The following is an 18,938-nucleotide window of genomic DNA, read 5'->3' on the forward strand; positions in this document are numbered from 1 at the left end:
GGATGGGAATGTGGAAGCTGAAACATAATCTGATAAACCATGATCTTACTGAATGACGCAGCAGCAGGATATTTGGTCCCTATTTTGTATGTTCGCATCTAGCCCTGCACAGGTGATAATCCAACTGGCTATCTCTACATTCACCCATTTTTTTTCATGACATTGCAGTCATTCCCCTCAATGGTTGCTTGTAGTCAGGTTCTATTGCATTAGCCACTGGTAGGTGTCGCAAGAGTAAGGGTCATGAAAGAAAGGGTCACCTAAGTGACTATTTGTGGCAAGTCTAGGCAGCGATTATCTTACAATTCCAAGGACTCTTAATCCAGTGTGCCACCAGCTTCGAATATCAAAGATTTTAATTGCATGTGCTGTTGTGAGCAAGATTCTGTATTTATTTTAGGTGCAGTCACACAATATATCTATTAAAATATTTCAGCTATGCGGAAATAGTTCATTCTAGTTTACGGTCAATGCATCCGGACAATAGTCAATCAATACTGGTAGGAAGCTATTCAGCTGGGGACAACATCCTGACTTTTTCCACAGGTAGTGCTTCCTGTGAGATGACTGACTAAACTAAGCTACACCATGAGATGGTGCAAGTAGCACAGTGGTGAGCACTGCTGCTTCACAACGCCAGGGAGCTGGATTCGATTCTCGACTTGGGTCACTGTCTGTGTGAAGTCTGCACATTCTCCCCATTCTCCCCATGTCTGTGTGGGTTTCCTTCCACAGTCTGAAAGATGTGCTAGTTAGGTGCATTGACCCGAACAGGCACCAGAGTGTGACGACTAGGGAACTTTCACAGTAACTTCTTTGCAGTGTTAATGTAAGCCTTACTTGTGACTAATAAATAAACTTTAAACCATTTGCATTCTAACGCAGGAGGCAAGCTCAGCCACACAAGTAAGATGCTCGAATAGTGCAGGGAAATAACTTCATTGAAGACGGAGGCTTAGACCTAGACCAGAAATATAAGCTGCAGTTCCCTTCTTGTAACCCACTCGTTTCCTTTATATCCTAAACCAAAACTGTTTTGGGTCATCTTGCTAAGAGAGTACTCAGGTAAGCCTGACAGATTTGCTCATTACGGTCAGCTTTGAAAGAATTACCTGTTTTATTCTCAGGACCAACATCCTTGGAAATTACCAAAAGATTTGTGTGTGGAAAAAGTGAGGGGCTAAAGATGTTTTCCAAAATTATTTGGGTGGCACAGTGGTTAGGACCACTGCCTCACAGCACCAGTGACCCAGGTTCAATTCCAACCTTTGGTGACTGCGTGGAGTTTGCATGTTCTCCTCGGCTCTCCATTTCCTCCGGTTTCCTCCTGCACTCCAAACCTGTGCAGGTTAGATTAACTGGCCATCGTACATTGCCCTTTTAGTGTCTCAGGATGTGTAAGTTAGGGGCTGGATGGGATGGTCTTTCGGAGAGTTGGTCTAGACTTGATAGGCCAAATGGCCTCCTTTTGGACTGTATGGGTTCTATGATTCCTTTGACACTATAATAGAATCCCTATAGTACAAAAGGGAGGCCATTTGGCCCATCAGGTTTGTACCACCCACAACTCTACCCAGGCTCTATTCCCGCAACCCCACATATTTACCCTGCCAAGCCTCTTGACACCAGGGTCAATTTTAGCGTGGCCAGTTAGCCTAACCTCTGGGAGGAAACCAACGCAGACACAGGGAGAACACGCAAACTCCACACAGACAGTGGCCCGACGCTGCAATTGAACACGGGTCCCTGGCGCTGTGAGGCAGCAGTGCTAACCACTGTGCCACCCTTATCTAAGTGCTGAGAAGATGGATGCAGCACAAAATAAAAGTGCTGTACTATTTCTCCACAGATTTCAGATGGTAATAGTATTTTGTAGAGAAGGTCAATTGAGTTTAAAATTGCATGTTTAAATATTTACATGTCCTTGGTGCGAAAATAGCTTTCTCAATTTAACAGCAGTAAGCTGGTCACTCACTTCTTCGTTGCACTCTATCGTTAGCTGCTAAGGTGTTGGAACAACTAACTATAGTTTAAATCCAACTGCTATACGTCCTCTTTGTGCTTCATTACTTAGGCTATCTATCACGCAGTTCTATATCCAGTGTCTCCCAAACAGAAAGGGTGTTCTTGCATAGCAGACCTATCCAATTCGTATCTCCAGGCAACACTAGTGTAACATTTCATAAGATTCAGAAGTGGGGTGAAGGTCAAAGAGAAACAAAGCAGCAATTTCTTTTAAATTGCTTCTCTCTCTTCAGAGGGGAGCACACTGACATAGATGGATAGAGTTTTTGAATATGAGCAATGAACATCCTGCTAATTCAGATCACTTCCACAGTGCAAGGGAGATGTCATTTTCACACCATATTCAAGGGAGCTGGTGCACAGTTCAATAACCTGTGGGCAACCCATCCTTAGTACATCTGACACTTGTATTTTCAGGGAAGTTCATGAAACTCGATGCATTGGTAACATTAGAACCCGCAATCCCTCAAGGGATGGAGTTAATAATGTAGAGAGTTGGACAGAAATGTGACATGTACCTTTGCAAAGGTTCCTCTGATTACTGCAAGAAGATATTTTCAAACTTTCTGAAGTAAATATCAATTGCTCTTTTGAGAGGGTAAGGAAATCACTGTGTAAACAAAATTGGTTAAACTCAAATGTTTGTAACTTTGCTCCACCATTTACCATCACTGGGAGTGCTGTTCCACATCTGGTAGAAGTAGACTTGGAGTCCAACCAAGTCAGTCACGTTCTGCACTTCTCTTCACTAGCTGAACAAGATGATTTAATCTTTGTTTAAAATGGGCACCTGGCTGATGAAACAGTCATTGGTCAGCCATTTAAGTTGCAATGCTTAAGTAGTTAAGGAATGGTAAGAAGTCTCGCAATAAAGTCCAACAGGTTTGTTGGGAATCACAAGCTTTGAGCTTTACTCCTTCATCAGGTGAGTGGCCACTCACCTGATGAAGGCACAATGCCCCAAAAGCACATGATTCCAAATAAATCTGTTGGACTTTAAGAAATCTTACAATACCAGGTTAATGTGCTCACCCCAGTCCAAAGCTGGCATTTCCACATCATAGTTAAAGGAAGTGAGGTCAAATCCATGCAGTTCAACTGTATGAGTACTGGGGTTAAATATAAATTTATAAATGCCTCATTTTCCATGTAATTACCAACCCAGTAAAAAAAAATCATTCATGTGTTGGGAAGCTCACATGTTGCTACATTTTCCAGGTAGATAGTTTTTGAACAAGAGAAAAGCAGCACCTATTTATTTCCATTAAAAGAGGAAATTCATATTATGCCCATTGTCTTAAAAATGGAGACTAGTCTCCAGAGTTGGAGTACAGAATTCATTGCCTTGCAATATAAATTCAAGCTAGAATAATGTATGACTAATATAATACAATGGTTAAAGTTCCACTTGGTTATGGTTTGTGCTTTTCTTCCATTCCGTACAACTTTCTTAATGTAGAATCCAAAAGAAAATCCACAGACCTGAAAAGAGTAAGAGGATTGTGTTAATGAACTGGGAAATATCTTAGAGAAATCAATCCCATCAAAACAAGATAAAATCACCGCCCAGTGTATTGCTGTTTTAGCAAACTGGTCTCCTGAAGCTATAACTCTTGCTTTAATGACACAATGGAACCATCCAAGTCCTGCTGCTCCCAGACAGGGAAGGTGTTTGATGTGCTCTTTGAGTCTCCATCTCCCTCTGCCAATTTCCAACCTACCTTTTATCTTCACCAAGACCCAACTTCCTAGTGACTTGGTCAGATTTCAGTTTCCACAAGATCATAAGGTACTGGCTGGCTAGGCAGCTCTATCCAAATCCTGCAGGTTAGGATCAGAGAGTAAGATGCATTCTGAAGGGATAACTGCTGCTATCATATTTCTATCAGGTGGGCAGGAGTTAAAATCTACCTCATGTAGTAAAATGGTCTGATGATTTGACACAAAACCATGAGCGATTGGTGCCACAACAGCACAGTGATTAACACTGCTACCTCACAGCTCCAGAGACCCGGATTCAATTCTGGCTTGGGTCACTGTCTCATCTGCACATTCTCCCTGTGTCTGCATGGGTTTCCTCCCACATTCCAAAGATGTGCAGGTTAGGTTGGTCGGCCATGCAAATTTGCCCCTTGATGTTCTGAGATGTGTTGGTTAGATGGATTAGCAGGATAAATGTGTGGGGTTACAGGGATAGGGCTTTGAATGGCATTGTGGTCAATGCAGACGTGATGGGCTGAATGGCCTCCTTCTGCACTGTAGGGATTCTACGATTTCTATTTCTCTGAACTATTCTGTTTACAATATCCTGTTAGGACAAGTGATTGCAATGCAATCTGTAACCCCAGACCTGTAGGATTTACTTCAACTTTTACAGGATTCAAAGCTGAGGAAACTATGCTATTACCTTGGTAGACCTACCACTGTAGATCTAATTGTCAGATCAGAATCTGTAAAGTGCAATGTATAACGAAGACCAGAGCTCCCTGCTGCAGGCTGCACCAAACTATAAAAGGCAAACCATCAGGACTTGAATAACACCATGAAGCTCAGCTCTCTGCCAAGAGTGGCAGCTTTTAACATTAAACAGATTCCCAATGGGGTTTGAAAAGACAAATCATTAATCCAGTGGTGTTTTGAACACAGCTTTATAATAGGCTGGCACAGTGGTTAGCACTTCTGCCTCACAGCTCCAGGGACCTGGATTCGAATCCCGGCTTTGGTCACTATCTGTACAAAGTCTACACTTTCTCCTGGTGTCTGTATGGGTTTCCCTGGGTGCTCCGGTTTCCTCCCACAGTCCAAAGATGTGCGGGTAAGGTGCATTGGCTATGCTAAATTACCCCTTAGTGTCCCAGGATGTGTAAATTAGGGGGGTAAATATATGAAGCTATGGGGATAGGACCTAGGTGGGATTGTTGATTTGATTTATCATTGTCACATGTAAAGTATTGTTTCTTGTTGTTTGTTGGCGATGCAGATTTGATGGGCCGAATGGCCCCCTTCCATACTGTGGGGTTTCTACGATTCACTGATAAATTGAGAAATAAACTTTCCATGTATACAATACTTTTGGAAATTTGTTCTTGTTCATCATAAAAAAATTGGTGAAACGTGATCACAAATCTTTGCAATCGGTGCTGTTCACCAATACTTCCATTGTGAAGACAGTGCCACTTTTAACCGTTAGGTCTCTGCAAAGCCATTTGCATGACCCATAGCAGAAATTTACAACTTGGGTTCACTGGCTTTCCACGCTGGCCACGTGGGACATTAAGGGGTGAGATTCTCCAGTCTCATCTGTGGCGAGCAAGAATGGAAAATATTGCGTTTCAGCCAAAGCGCCATTAAATTTCAGCAGCGCCGATAAATCCCAGCCATGAACGAGAATGGAAGATTTAGGCCAAAGCCATTGATTACTTCCTCTAGGTTACATTGTTCAATAAATCTATAACTTGGGATAAATACAAAGTGTAACAGCTTTGACAATGCAAGTGTGCAGTGTGTTCTGTCTAACCTAATAAATAAATTAATTTTAAAAAATCGCTTCACATGGAATTATGCAAACCAACAAGCTAAACATAGCTTGTTGAATAAGGATCAAGCTAGTTGTTATTTATAAGTAAATGATCCATGAAACGTTTTATGGTATTGCTCATACATCGACTAGTGTATTTCTTCACTTTGCTACATTAAGCAGCTAATGTTTAAAGTCTATTTATTAGTGTCACAAGCACTGCAATGAAGTTACTGTGAAAATGCCCTGGTCACCACACTCCGGCACGTGTTCGGGTACACTGAGGGAGAATTTAGCATAGCCAATACACCTCACCAGTTTGTCAGACTGTGGGAGGAAACTGGAGCACCTGGAGGAAGCCCACGCAGACACGGGGAGAACGTGCAGATTCCACACACAGTGACCCAAGCTGAGAATCGAACCCAGGTCCCCCTAGCGCTTTGAGGCAGCAGTGCTAACCACTGTGCCATCGTGCTTCATCTTCTATATAATTATTTCCCTCTTTCTCTCCACTTCTACTCATAGTTAGTTTACAAAATTTGCTCAACCGAGTAACTCTCACCAGAAGATTGTATTCTTTTGAATAGGATATCAGTACGTGCACCGCCATGGCTTTTTAAACCAATTACAAAATCTGAAACACTTGGCCGTACCAGCCAAGACAAGGTCTTACCGGTCAATGGGAGTTATGATGACTGGGATGGTAGATAGGCCAATAGCAGTCGTTGTCCACTTTCTCATGGGCAGAGGCCACCTGGTAGTTTTCCCCAGTAGCAACAGAGAAGCCGCACATAATCGATTGATAGTGAATCCTGGAATTATAACGGAGGCTAATGCCTGCCAGATGAAAGTATCCACCACCGCTACGCCCACAGTCATAGTTTTTCCAGCTTTGTCTCCATGAGCCTAAGAGTGGGGAATTAGGGAGGTGGGGTAGAGTGAGGATTATTAGGCATTTCAAGCACTTAAACTAAAACAAATTAAAAATCCTAAGTTGCATTCTTGGCAGTTTTGAAACATGGTGTAAAGACAGACTTACACTCGGAAACAAACATATCTCACTCAGACAAATGATTGGGATGACTGATTCATTCCCATGTCATTTGGTGCCCAGTAGAGGTTTATTGTTGATCAGCTTTACTGCTGGTGGATTTTACCATTACTTCCTCCTGCAGAGTTGGTACCTGCTTTTTACCTCCCTGCCTCTTTCCTTCTCGCACGTTGCCTCTCCTCTTGATAATGTCTGAAAGATGTGCTGGTTAGGTGCATTGGCCATGCTAAATTCTCCCTCAGTGTTACCCCAACAGGCACTGGACCGTGGTGACTAGGGGATTTTCACATTGCAGTGTTAATGTAAGCTCACTTGTGACACTAATAAACTAAATTAAATTGGCTCTGCTATCTCAGTGCCAATTTCCTTGCTATGAGGATGTTTGGACATCCTTTACCTGGGCCACTCAGTTTCTCTGTCTACGTCCTATGGTTTGATCTAGACCCAGATCTTAATCTTTCTCTGTAGAGTAGCACAGCTAATATAAGCAATCAGAGGAAGAGCTCTGTGACTCAATGTGGAACAAGTTTTAACTGCAGGTCAGCTTCTGGGCAGTTTAGATGTTAGAGAAAATGTGATGATACTTCTTCATACAGGGCAGCACGGTGGCACAGTAGTTAGTACTGTTGCCTCACAGCGCCGAGGACCCGGGTTCGATTTCCGGTTTGGGTGACTGTCTGTATGGAATCTGCACAATTTCCCAGTGTCTGCATGCGTTTCCTCCAGGTGGTCTGGTTTCCTCCCTCAGTCCAAAGACATGCAGTTTAGGTGGATTGGCCATGCTAAGTTGCCCCTTCGTGGCAGGGGGATTAGCAGGGTAAATGCATGGGATTATATGGATAGGGCCTGGGTAGGATTGTGGTCGGTGTAGACTGGATGGACTAGATGGCCTCCTTCTGCACTGTAGGATTCTATGATTTGACCCTGCCTGCTGGGAGTAGTATTGGAACTGCAAAGGTTCCAGCAACGGTGAAAATCTCTGACGGAAATATGAGACGAACTTTTGTGGGAAGGAAACTTTCACAGTAACCACCCCTATATGCTGCACATCTTTATACAAAAATTTATTCTGCAGTTTTGAGTATTTTCCCCACATACTATCAAAAGTTAAACGTTGCCTATTCTAGGGAAGTACATATGGAGGTATTTTCTACATGATAAATGTAGTTTGTTTCATAGCCAGTTATTATCCATAATTTATTTATATCACTCAGTCCATTATTACAAGTTTCTACCATGAACAAGCTTTATCAACAGGATCTTATCCGGGGTCTAGTAAATTTTAAAACAGCAGTTTTCTGTGTACACAAACCAAGTTTTGGCTGTTGGAAGTTACAAATAGAATCATCACTTCCACAAGCAGCAACCATGCCTGTGCTATGAAACTATTTCAAAATGTTTGTTAAATGAAAAATATTAACTTTTTTTTCAGAAAATACTCTGATCACGATCTCTGAAAATTCACGTATAGTGTCTCCATGGCCCTAAAATGAGAAAGCCAAAATAATCCTGGTCAAATTAAACAGAATGGAAGTGTTTTGGAGAGAGAAGAATTGGAAGGCATGGAAGTGGTGTGAGGACTAGTCCCACTACATTGAGGACTGAGTTGAGGAGGAACTTCTTCACAGAAAGGACTGTGAATTTGTGGAATTCCTTGCCCAGTCAAGTAGTTGAGGCTACCTCATTGAATATTTTTAAGGCAAAAATAGATAAATTTTTGAACAGTAAAGAAATTAAGAGAGTTATGGTGAGCAGGCGGGTAAGTGGAGCTGAGTCCACGAAAAGATCAGCCATGATCTTATTGAATGACGAAGCAGGCTCGAGGGGCCGGGTGGCCTATTCCTGCTCCTAGTTCTTATGTAAGGTCTTTCCCCGTTATTGATCCAGAACCGTGGAGACATATGCCCCGTTACAGAGAACTGCCACAGATGTGACAGGGTGAATGGGCTCCTTGTGGGCTCGAACTACTCTTTGGTTGTACGTGTCTCACCCTCTTCACCAGATGAAAGGTTAAGCTATTAGAACATCAGTGAAGGAGCAGATCACCGAGCAGGTGAAGGCAATTTCTTTTCTCAACTCTATAGCTTGTTGTGCTGAAGTGAATTTCTGACAAAGTATGCTTAATAAGTGGGATAAGACCATGAGATAATAAGATCATAAAAAATAGGAGTAGGCCATTTAGCCCTCAAGCTTGCTGCATTATTCCGTAGGATCATGGCTGATCAGACATTCCTCACATCCACTTTGCAGCCTTTTCCCTGTAACCCTTGATTCCCTTACTGATCAAAAATCTATCCATCTCAGTCTTACAATATACACAAGGACTCTGCCCCCACAGCTCAACCCTCAGAGAAGAAATTCCTCCTTATCTGAGTCTTAAATTGACACCCCTTTATTCTGAGACTATGCCCTCTGGTCCTAGGCTCTCCCATAAAGGGAAACATCCTCCCAGCATTTATCCTGTCAAACCCCTTAAGAATCCTATATATTTCAAGGAGATCACCTCTCATTCCTCTAAATTCCAATGAGTAGAGTCCCAATCCGTTTAACCTTAAGACAATCCCTCCACACCAGGGAACATACTCGTGAACCTTCTACGACCTGCTTCCAATGAAACAACATCTTTCTTTAAATAAGGGAAGTAAAACTGCTCACAACACACACAGATGTATTCTCTCCAGTACCTGGTACAGTCAGAGCAAGAGTTCCTTATTCTTATACTCCAATCCTTTTGAAATAAGGACCAAAATACCATTAGCCTTCCTGATTGCACTGTTAACACCATTGATGATCACGTAAATCCACAGAGTATGTGGAGTCTGCCCATTGAGATTGTGGTCGGTGCAGACTCGATGGGCCTCCTTCTGTACTGTAGGGATTCAATGACATCCCAGTGCAGAAATCCTGTGCAATAATGATATACCTGCTGTGTACTAGTTTTCTGTGTTTCATGCACAAATACCCCCAAATTCTTTTGTGTTACAGCTTTCTGCAGCTTTCCTCTATTTCAGTAATACTTTGTTCTCTCCCTTCCAATGTGAACAACTTCACTTTTGCCACATTATACTCCATTTGCCTACCTACTTAACCAATCAATAACTCTTTGTAAACTTGCCTCTCCACCTATTTTTGTGTCATCTGCAATTTCACTTCCTTCCTCCAAGTCACTAATATATGTTGTAATCAGTTGTGGTTCCAACACTGACCCCACTGGTTACAGGTCACAAACCAGAAAAAAACCCTTATCCCCACTCGTCATTTCCTGCCCATTAGCCAAATCTCTATCCACGCCAATATACTATCGCAACACCATGGGCCTTACCTTATGACTTAACCTTTTGTGAGGTACAATATGAACGCCTTCTGGAAATCCAAATACAACACATCTACTGGTTCTCCATTATCTATTTGTGTTGGCACTTCCTCGAAAAACTCTAATAAGTTGGTCAGACCTGGTTTGCCTTTCATGATGCCATGCTGACTCTGCTTGAATAGATTGTGATTTTCTAAATGTGCTGCTATTAGTTCCTTAATAATTGATTCCAACAATAGACGTTAGGCTAATCAGCCTATAGTTACCCACTTTTTGCCTCCCTCCCTTTTTGAATAGGGGTGTCACATTGATTGATGTGATGCGGTCGAAGGCAGGTCGCGCGTGTACACACACACACACACACACACACACACACACACACACACACACACACACACACACACACACACACACACACACCAAGCCTCACACTGCATTGCAATCTTGGGTATCTGAATAGTTTTCTAAGAGAAAATGCTCATGTACAGCCTAATTTAAAAGGTAACACTAGAAGATGTGTAACAAGCAGAGCAGAATTATTCAGTATGGTGAAAATTTGTACTTACAGCAGCTGCCTTCTTCCCTTTGTCGACTGCATCAGCTGTCACATATGCTGTTGATATCCCGTAAGTTGCCCAGACGAATCCCACAGGTATTAGTGCCCGGAATGCTTCGCCAACTTCATTAGCATATCCTTAATTCACCAAAAAGATCAAAAATCAGATTTGTATTGTCATAAAGAGCTCCGTGTCTTCAAAACCCCGCCCTCCCTGCTCTCATTTATGTTTAAACATCTTTAAAAAGGCCACCTTCTGCATAGCCTACAGTCTCCTGGGTCATTCATTCATAGATTCCCTAAGGAGGCCATTCGGCCCATTGAGTCTGCACTGACATCAATCCCACCCAGGCCCTATACCAATAACCCTACCTATTTACCCTGCTAATCCCCCCGACACTAAGGGGCAATTTAGCATGACAAATCCACCTGGGATTTTCCCAGTAACTTCACTGCAGTGTTAATGTAAGCCTACTTGTGAGACTAATAAATAAACTTTAATCTTTTGGACTGTGGGAGGAAACCGGAGCACCCAGAGGAAACCCACACAGACACAAGGAGAATGTGCTGACTCCACACAGGCAGTGACCCACGCCGAGAATCGAATCCAAGTCCCTGGTGCTGTGAGGCAGCAGTGCTAACCACTGGAATCAACTTGATACGTTCACTGTTACACAGTATTTCTGCACTCGGATTTCATAGAATCCCTACAGTATAGAAGGAGGCCATTCAAGCCATCAAATCTGCATCGACCACAATCCCATTGGGCAGGCCCCACTAACTCCTTGGATTTACACGATCATCAATGGTGATAATGGGCAAGTCATATTTAATGAATGCTATGGGTAGAATTCTTCTGAATTAGCAACTTCTACCAACATTGCAATGAAATGAGCTTCACTTCCCCCATTGGCAGTGGATGCTATGGGGAAAGAAAGCGCAAAGTGAGTCAAACTTCTTCAGCCTCTTTCGTATTGCAGAAAGCATTTCTAAAGCAAATATCAAAATCATAATATGCATTTTCTTTTCAGAGTTATAGAGTCATAGAGGTTTACAGCATGGAAACAGGCCCTTCAGCCCAACTTGTCCGTGCTGCCCCTTTTTCTTACCACTAAGCTAATCCCAATTACCTGCGTTTGGCCCATACCCCTCTATATCAATCTTATCCATGTAACTGTCTAAATGCTTTTTAAAAGACAAAATTGTATCTGCCTCTACTACTACCCCTGGCAGCTCATTCCAGACACTCACCACCCTGTGCGAAAAAAATTCCCCTCTGGACCCTTTTGTAGGATCATAGAGGTTTACAGCATGGAAACAGGCCCTTCAGCCCAAATTGTCCATGCCACCCAGTTTTTAACAATTAAGTTAGTCCCAGTTGCTCACATTTGGTCCGTATCCCCCTAAACCAATCTTACCCATGTAACTGTCTAAGTGTTTTTAAAAAACAAAATTGTACCCACCTCAACTACTACCTCTGGCAGCTTGTTCCAGACAATCACCACCCTCTGTGTGAAAAAAAATTGCCCCTCTGGACATTTTCGTATCTCTTCCGTCTCACTTTCAACATATGCAGTCTAGCTTTAGTCTCGCCTACCTTTCAGAAAAGATGTTGACTATCTAGCTGATCTGTGCCCCTCATTATTTTTACAGACCTCTATAAGATCACCCCTAAGCCTCCTATGCTCCAGAGAGAAAATGTCCCAGTCAATCCAGCCTCTCTTATAACTCAATCCATCAAGTCTCAGTAGCATCCTACTAAATCTTTTCTGCACTCTTTCTATAATAGTTAACAAGACTTATTACTTTTGTCGAGTTCTGCATCATGGGCAAACTTCAAAGTTGTACCGCCTATGCTCAAGTCATTTATGTATAACAAGGAAAGAAACAGTAGTCACAATCCTGACCACTGGGAGACCCCCACTGCATACTTTACTCCAGTCAGAAAGGCGTCAGTTTACCATCACTCTCAGCTTCCTATCCTTCAACCAATTAGGTTGTGCTGAACCCTCAAAGTGACAGAATAAATACTACTCATTGACAAGGAGGTTCATAGCTTCAACAATGCTGTCAAATTGTACAAATGTGTGCAATGTAGCCTCTCATTTGTTCAATAATGTGTATGATAGGGTATCCTTGAGCTGTTTTGAGTGTAGCTCCTTTTTATATTGTAGGATACGTCTTAAAAGCCAAAAATAGCAAAACAAAATGGATACAGCTAGTAAGTTCACTCTAAAAAATTGTGGTTTTTTTGAGTGAGCAATCCCTCCAAACCGCCAGGCATTTTTTTTTAAGCAGTGAGCAACCCCTCTGAACTGCCAGGCATTTCCCCATCAATTCATTCCACTCTGTGCTATACATAAAGAGCAAGCCTCAGTGTGTCCTACCATTTCCCAGATTATTTGACCAGTCAATACATACTATGCAAAGGTACAGCTGAGTCATAGGACCACATTATCAGCTTTATCATGCATTTTCCGTTGCTTAGCAGTAACAAAACACAGTCATAGAAAACACAATTTCTTTTTTAAACAGCTGACTTTAATATTAAACCTCAGCCACAGATAGCTTAGTTTTCTGATGGAAGAGAAACATCTCAAATCAGTAATGTTTTCAATATAAATAAAAAGCAAAATAGTATAGATACTGGAAATCTGAAATTAAAACAGAAAGTGCTCAAAATATTCAGCATCAGTAGAGAGAATGGATAGATTAATGTCCCCGGCATATAACCCTATATTAGAGTGAACTTACTAGCTGTATCCATTTTATTTGCTATTTTTGGCTTTTAAGACATGTCCTACAATATAAAAAGGAGTTACACCCAAAACAGCTCAAGGATACTCTATCATACACATTATTGAACACATGAGAGGCTACATTGCACACATTTGTTTGACAGCATTGTTGAAGCTACGAACCTCCTTGTCAATGAGTTGTATTTATTGTGTCACTTTGAGGGTTCAGCACGACATAATTGGTTGAAGGATAGGAAGCTGAGAGTGATGGTAAACTGACGCCTTTCTGACTGGAGTAAAGTATGCAGTGGGGGTCTCCCAGTGGTCAGGATTGTGACTACTGTTTCTTTTCTTGTTATACATAAATGACTTGAGCATAGGTGGTACAACTTTGAAGTTTGCCCATGATGCAGAACTCGACAAAAGTAATTAGCAAACAGGATAGTAGCACACTTCAGGAGGACTTGAGACAGACTGGTAAGAAATACAATTTCATAGAATCCTTACAGTACAGAAGGAGGCCATTCAGCCTATTGAGCCTGCACCAAGCTTGAGGCCTTATCCTGGTAACCCCAAGTATTTACCCTGCTAACCATCCTGATAACAAGGGGCAATTTAGCATGGCTAATCCACCTAACCTGTACATTTTTGGACTGTGGGAGCATCCAGAGGAAATCCATGCAGATGTGTGGAGAATGTGCAAACTCCACACAGACACTCACCTGAGGCTGGAATTGAGCCTGGGTCCCTGGTGCTGTGAGGTAGCAGTGCTAACCACTGTGCTACCCTGGATGTAATTAGGAAGAAATAACATGAAGAGGCAATATGATCTAAATTTTTTTTGGGGGGAGGGGTTGGTGGGGTCTTTGCAAAAGCCACAGGACCTGAGGGTGCATATTCACATGTCAATGAAGATGGCAGGGCAAGTTGATAAGGCAGTCAGGAAAGGTTATGCATTACTTGCCTTGGTAAAAAGAGGCTGTGAATACAAAACCAAGGAAACCTTTACTTATCTCTGATTAGGCTTCAGCTGGAGTATAATATACTATTCTGGACATCACACTTTAGAATGGATGCCCAAGCTCTGGAGAGGATACAGAGAAGGTTTATCAGGATGATACCAAGGATGAAGAATTTCAGTGAGAGGCTCAGTGGAGAGATTGGAGAATCGGGGATTGTTCTTAGAGCAAAGAAGTTAAGAGGAGGTGAGATATTCAAAGCTATGAGGGTTTTGACAGACCAGGTCAAGACAGACTGTTTTCCTCGGACGTGAATTGGTAACCAGATAGATTTAAAATAATTGGCATTAGAACTCAAAGGGAAATTAGGAAAAACCTCTTCACATAATGTTGTTAAGGTCTGGAATATAATACTTGAAATGGTGCTGGAATCAAAATCCACCAGAACTTGCAAAAAGTAATAGGCCTCATATTTGAGTTCTAATTTTCAGTGTTATGGGGCAAAGAATGGATTGTACCTCAAAAATTTGATCAACAGGTTAGCCTACATAGTAACAACAAGAGTGGTATTCGCCACTACTTTGAGTAATAGCCTTCACTACAAATAAACTAACTAATTTCACAAATACAACCAGCCATGTTGTTAATTCAGGTTTTCCTTTTGTTTTGTTTTACCACTATTGCACTTCTGCAGTTTGGTTCTACATATGCATTGGAATAAGTCTGGACATACGGTAATTTTTAAAGTTTTAACACAAGATTAAACACAAAACAACTTACACTTAGATAGCACCTTTATCATAATAAACATCCTGAGGGGGTTCTTTAGGGTCAAACCAAGTAAACAAACTCAAATTACAATCACAGGACCATTATACAACAAAGTATGACACCAAGCCACATGAGAAGTTTACTAAGTCCGTTGGCCAAAAGCTTGGTCAGAGAGGTAGGTTTTATGTTTTAAAAAAGGAAGCAGTAAGAAGTCTCGCAACACCAGCTTTTGGAGCACTGCTCCTTCATTAGGTGAGTCAAGGAGCAGTGCTCTAAAAGCTCGTGCTTCCAAATAAACCTGTTGGACTTTAATCTGGGGTTGAGAGACTTTTTACTGTGCTCACCCCAGTCCAACGCTGGCATCTCCACCTTAAAGAAAGAAAGTGAGGGTAGTGAGGGTAATCCAGAGCCCAACACAAACTGGAGGAACAGCACCTCATCTTCTGATTATACATTTCACAACCTTTTGGATTTAATGCAATTTCAGACCATGAACTCTTTCCTCCATCTTGACCCTCCTATCTTAATCCAATTTTTTCCCCCAACACTGCCCCTCCCCCATGGGGCTAGACTGTAACTTGTTCTACTTTCACTGAACACTGGCCTTATTCTGCTATTAATACATTCTGCTGATTTCCCTTAATGCCATGATCAGCACCTTTTTTTAGTCCTTTTTTTGTTCATGGGATGTGGGTGCCCCTCTGGGCTTTTAAGAGTCAACCATATTGCTATGGCTCTGGATTCCCATGTAGGCCAGAGCAGATTAGGATGACAGATTTCCTTCTAAGAACATTGGTGTTTAAAAAAAAAATCTGGTTCACTAATCAATAATGGTATCATGGTCACTATTAGACTTTTAATTCCAAACTTTTATTAAATCCAAATTTCACCATCTGCCATTCAAGGTTTTGAACCCTGCTCCCTATTACCTTGGGTCTCTGAATTACTAATCTAGTGACAATACCACCACGCTATTACCTTTCACTTAAAAGGGGAGGCAAAGCTGCCATAGTCCCATATGACCATAGGATGATCTCCCACCTCACGCAAGGGGTAAGGTTGAGAAGGCAGCTGGTATGAGAATTGAACACTCACATTGCTCTGCACCACTAACCAGCTGTCTAGCCAACTGAGCTAAGCCACCATTAACATTCCCTTTGTCTCATATCCATGACATCTTTGTCAGATCTTTTACAGATGCATCTGGTTATATCACAGCTTGGTGTGGCTCCTGCTCTGTCCAAGACTGCAATAAACTATAAATGGTTATGAATGTAGCCGATCCATCACTGACTCTGTCTATACTTTCTGCTGCCTTGGCAAAGCAGCCAGCATAATTTAAGGACCCTATGCACCCCGAACATTCTCTCTCCTATCTTCTTCCGTCAGGGAAAAGATACAAAAGTCTGAGGTCTCTTACCACCGACATAAGAATTGCTTCTTCCCTACTGTTGTCAGACTTTTGAATGGACTTACCCTGCATTAAGTTGATCTTTCTCTACACCTTAGCTATAACTGTAACATCACATTCTGCACTCTCTCCTTTTCTTCTCTACGAACGGTATGATTTGTCTGTATAGCGCAGAACAATACTTTTCACTGTATACTAATAGATGTGACAATAATAAGTAAAATCAAAAATTTCTGGAGCTATCCCAGATTTTCATTTTGCTCTACCCCCTCTCACACGTATAAAATCCATCACATTTCTCCCTTCTTCTTCAACTCTGTTGCTCTCTCCACAGATGCTGCCAGCATTCCTGAATTTGGAGCCCAGGAACTGAACGCATGCACACCAATGATGGAGCGATTAAAATCAAGGATGTTCAAGAAGCAACTGCAATGTTGGTGTGAAGTGGTATAGTTTTGCAGTCATTACAGTGTGACCACACCTTAAACCGAGAGTTAGAGGTGAATGCACATCAAAACACCCCCATATCAAACCTATACCCTACAACGTCAGCAGCAACGTAATGCTGAATCCACTTTATACCAGTGTCACATGAAGATGCTGTGATTGTTTTCACTTAAGCAAACGCATCCAAACTCTTCCTCCCCTTTGGAATCTAACCCCTCAAACATTACTGCACAAAGAGATGGGAGTGTTGACCCTCTCCCTAAACTTTGCTAAGTAAGGAATTTTCTAGACTTTCTTACATTTGTGAACATTGATTAAAAAAAAAGTTAAAATGCAAGAAATTAATAAGGAGTTGGGTTAGCCAATTGTAAGCAAGGAGTGAAATCAGGCTCCCCTTGCACAAAAGGTAAGCTGGGCTTCTATGGAGAGGAGTGAGGTGGTCACAGAGGTGCTTACCCAGTCATTTCCTGGCCTTTACTCTCAGCATTACACATTTTCTAACCCATGTTTGTTTAAACTCGAATGCAGCCCTGGTTTTTGGCTAAAACCTGGGAGTCCATGTCTGGTGGAATGGAGGGTTGTATCTGTAGGGAGGGGAGGGGAGGGGAGGGGGTTGTATCTATGGAGGGGGGGGGAGGGAAGGAAGGAAGGTTTGTAACTGGGGGGGGGGGGGGGGGGCAAGGGAAGGGGTTTGTATCTGTGGAGAGGGAGGGGAGGGGATTTGTATCTATGGGGGACAGGGAAGGTACTTTGTATCTATGGGGGGGGGGCAGGGAAAGGGATTTGTATCTTGGGGGGAGAGGGAAGGGAGTTTCTATCTGTGGGAGGTATGGGGGCTTATATCTGTGGGGAGGGGATGGAAAGGGGGGGGTTATACCTGGGGGCTGTATCTGGGAGGGGGGGGGGCACACACATTGCTATAGTCACGTATTTAATAGCTTCACAGAACTGGAAGCGAGATTGAAAAGCAGTTTGTAAAATGACTGCTCTGAGTCACCCCGCATATCAGTGTGAAACATGAACAGCAGCCGCCCTGACTGGCTGGGGTGTGAGCTTACACTAACTTTATTCAAGGTTATTTATTGTACTAAAAACTAAAACATTTGGAGCGTGAAGGCTGTTTTGTTCTTTTAGGATGAGATTTTCTCCTTTAGTCTCGGGGAGTGGGGGGTGAAGAGGAGCTGGAGTGGGATTGGGGGGGGGGGGGGGGAAGGTTCAAGGCGGCTTGTCCCAGTTCCTGTCCGGATTCACTCTCACTCACTCTCTCCCTGGGAAAAGCTCGGTGTTTCCTTCCCGGTTCTTACCCAGAAAGCGGACCCAGGTGTCCCGGTAGATGTCGACCTTGTCCTGCTGTCCTGGCTGGCTCATCCCGACCCCTCTCCGTGCGGATACACTCAGCGGGAATGTAGCGAGCGAATGTAACCAAGCGGGGAATGTAACCAGTGTCAGCTTCGGCTGTTCACACACATCCGCCTCCTGTGACCAGGGCTGAGGTGGGGCACTACTGGAAAAGACGCTAAATCCAGCCTGGCAATATTGTTTACCCAGAGAGTTGATTTTAAATTCACTTTCATTATGAAATGAAACCAGCTGGGGCAGTCCCTTCCTGGCTGTGATATCTCCAGATTCACATTTTCCGTAGCTGAGTCACAGTGAGAGTAACCAGCGCAGGGATGGATAGAGATTCAGAAGCTGCTTTAGGCCCTCATCAGCTTTAGCTGGTTAAATCACAGGCCCTTCCATTTATCCTGCAGTACCGTGCCTAAGACTGGGGTGGTTACAACATCCCAGCACACATTTAACGGCCTTGATAAATACTCAGTAGCCACACTAATGGCTAGTTAACTTCCACAATGAGAGAAATATACTGAACATCCTGCTACTGCAGCCAAACCCCTTCTAAATAACCTTCATCCTACTGTCTTATCACATTGTCAAGTATTGGCAAGCTCTGTATGCAAAGCGTTGTCAGCCCTCCCTGCACCTCCAGAGAGAGGCTTTAATTCCTTCAAAACCTTGAAAATGAAAAATCACCGTCTTAGTTACATCATACAAACCAGTCTCCCATCCATTGGCTCTGTCTACACTTCCCGCTGCCTCAGCAAAGCAGCCAGCTTAATTAAGGACCTCATGCACCCAGACATTCTCCC

The 18,938-nt window shown here is 42.7% G+C and overlaps 1 protein-coding gene across 1 annotated transcript; it reads right to left on the reverse strand.

Moving 5' to 3' along the window:
* Positions 1-3,050: 3,050 nt before the first annotated feature.
* On the reverse strand, positions 3,051-18,482 carry mtfp1 (mitochondrial fission process 1). The gene is made up of 4 exons (XM_080208685.1): positions 18,093-18,482; positions 10,473-10,600; positions 6,216-6,448; positions 3,051-3,507 (listed from the first exon to the last, which is right to left on the reverse strand). Exons 1-4 carry the CDS (start codon positions 18,154-18,156, stop codon positions 3,438-3,440), a joined length of 495 nt encoding a protein of 164 aa, XP_080064811.1. The 5' UTR covers positions 18,157-18,482; the 3' UTR covers positions 3,051-3,437.
* Positions 18,483-18,938: the final 456 nt, after the last annotated feature.

The sequence above is a fragment of the Carcharhinus amblyrhynchos genome, chromosome 20 (genome assembly GCF_965287045.1).
Source record: "Carcharhinus amblyrhynchos chromosome 20, sCarAmb.v2.hapA, whole genome shotgun sequence".
NCBI lineage: Eukaryota > Metazoa > Chordata > Chondrichthyes > Carcharhiniformes > Carcharhinidae > Carcharhinus > Carcharhinus amblyrhynchos.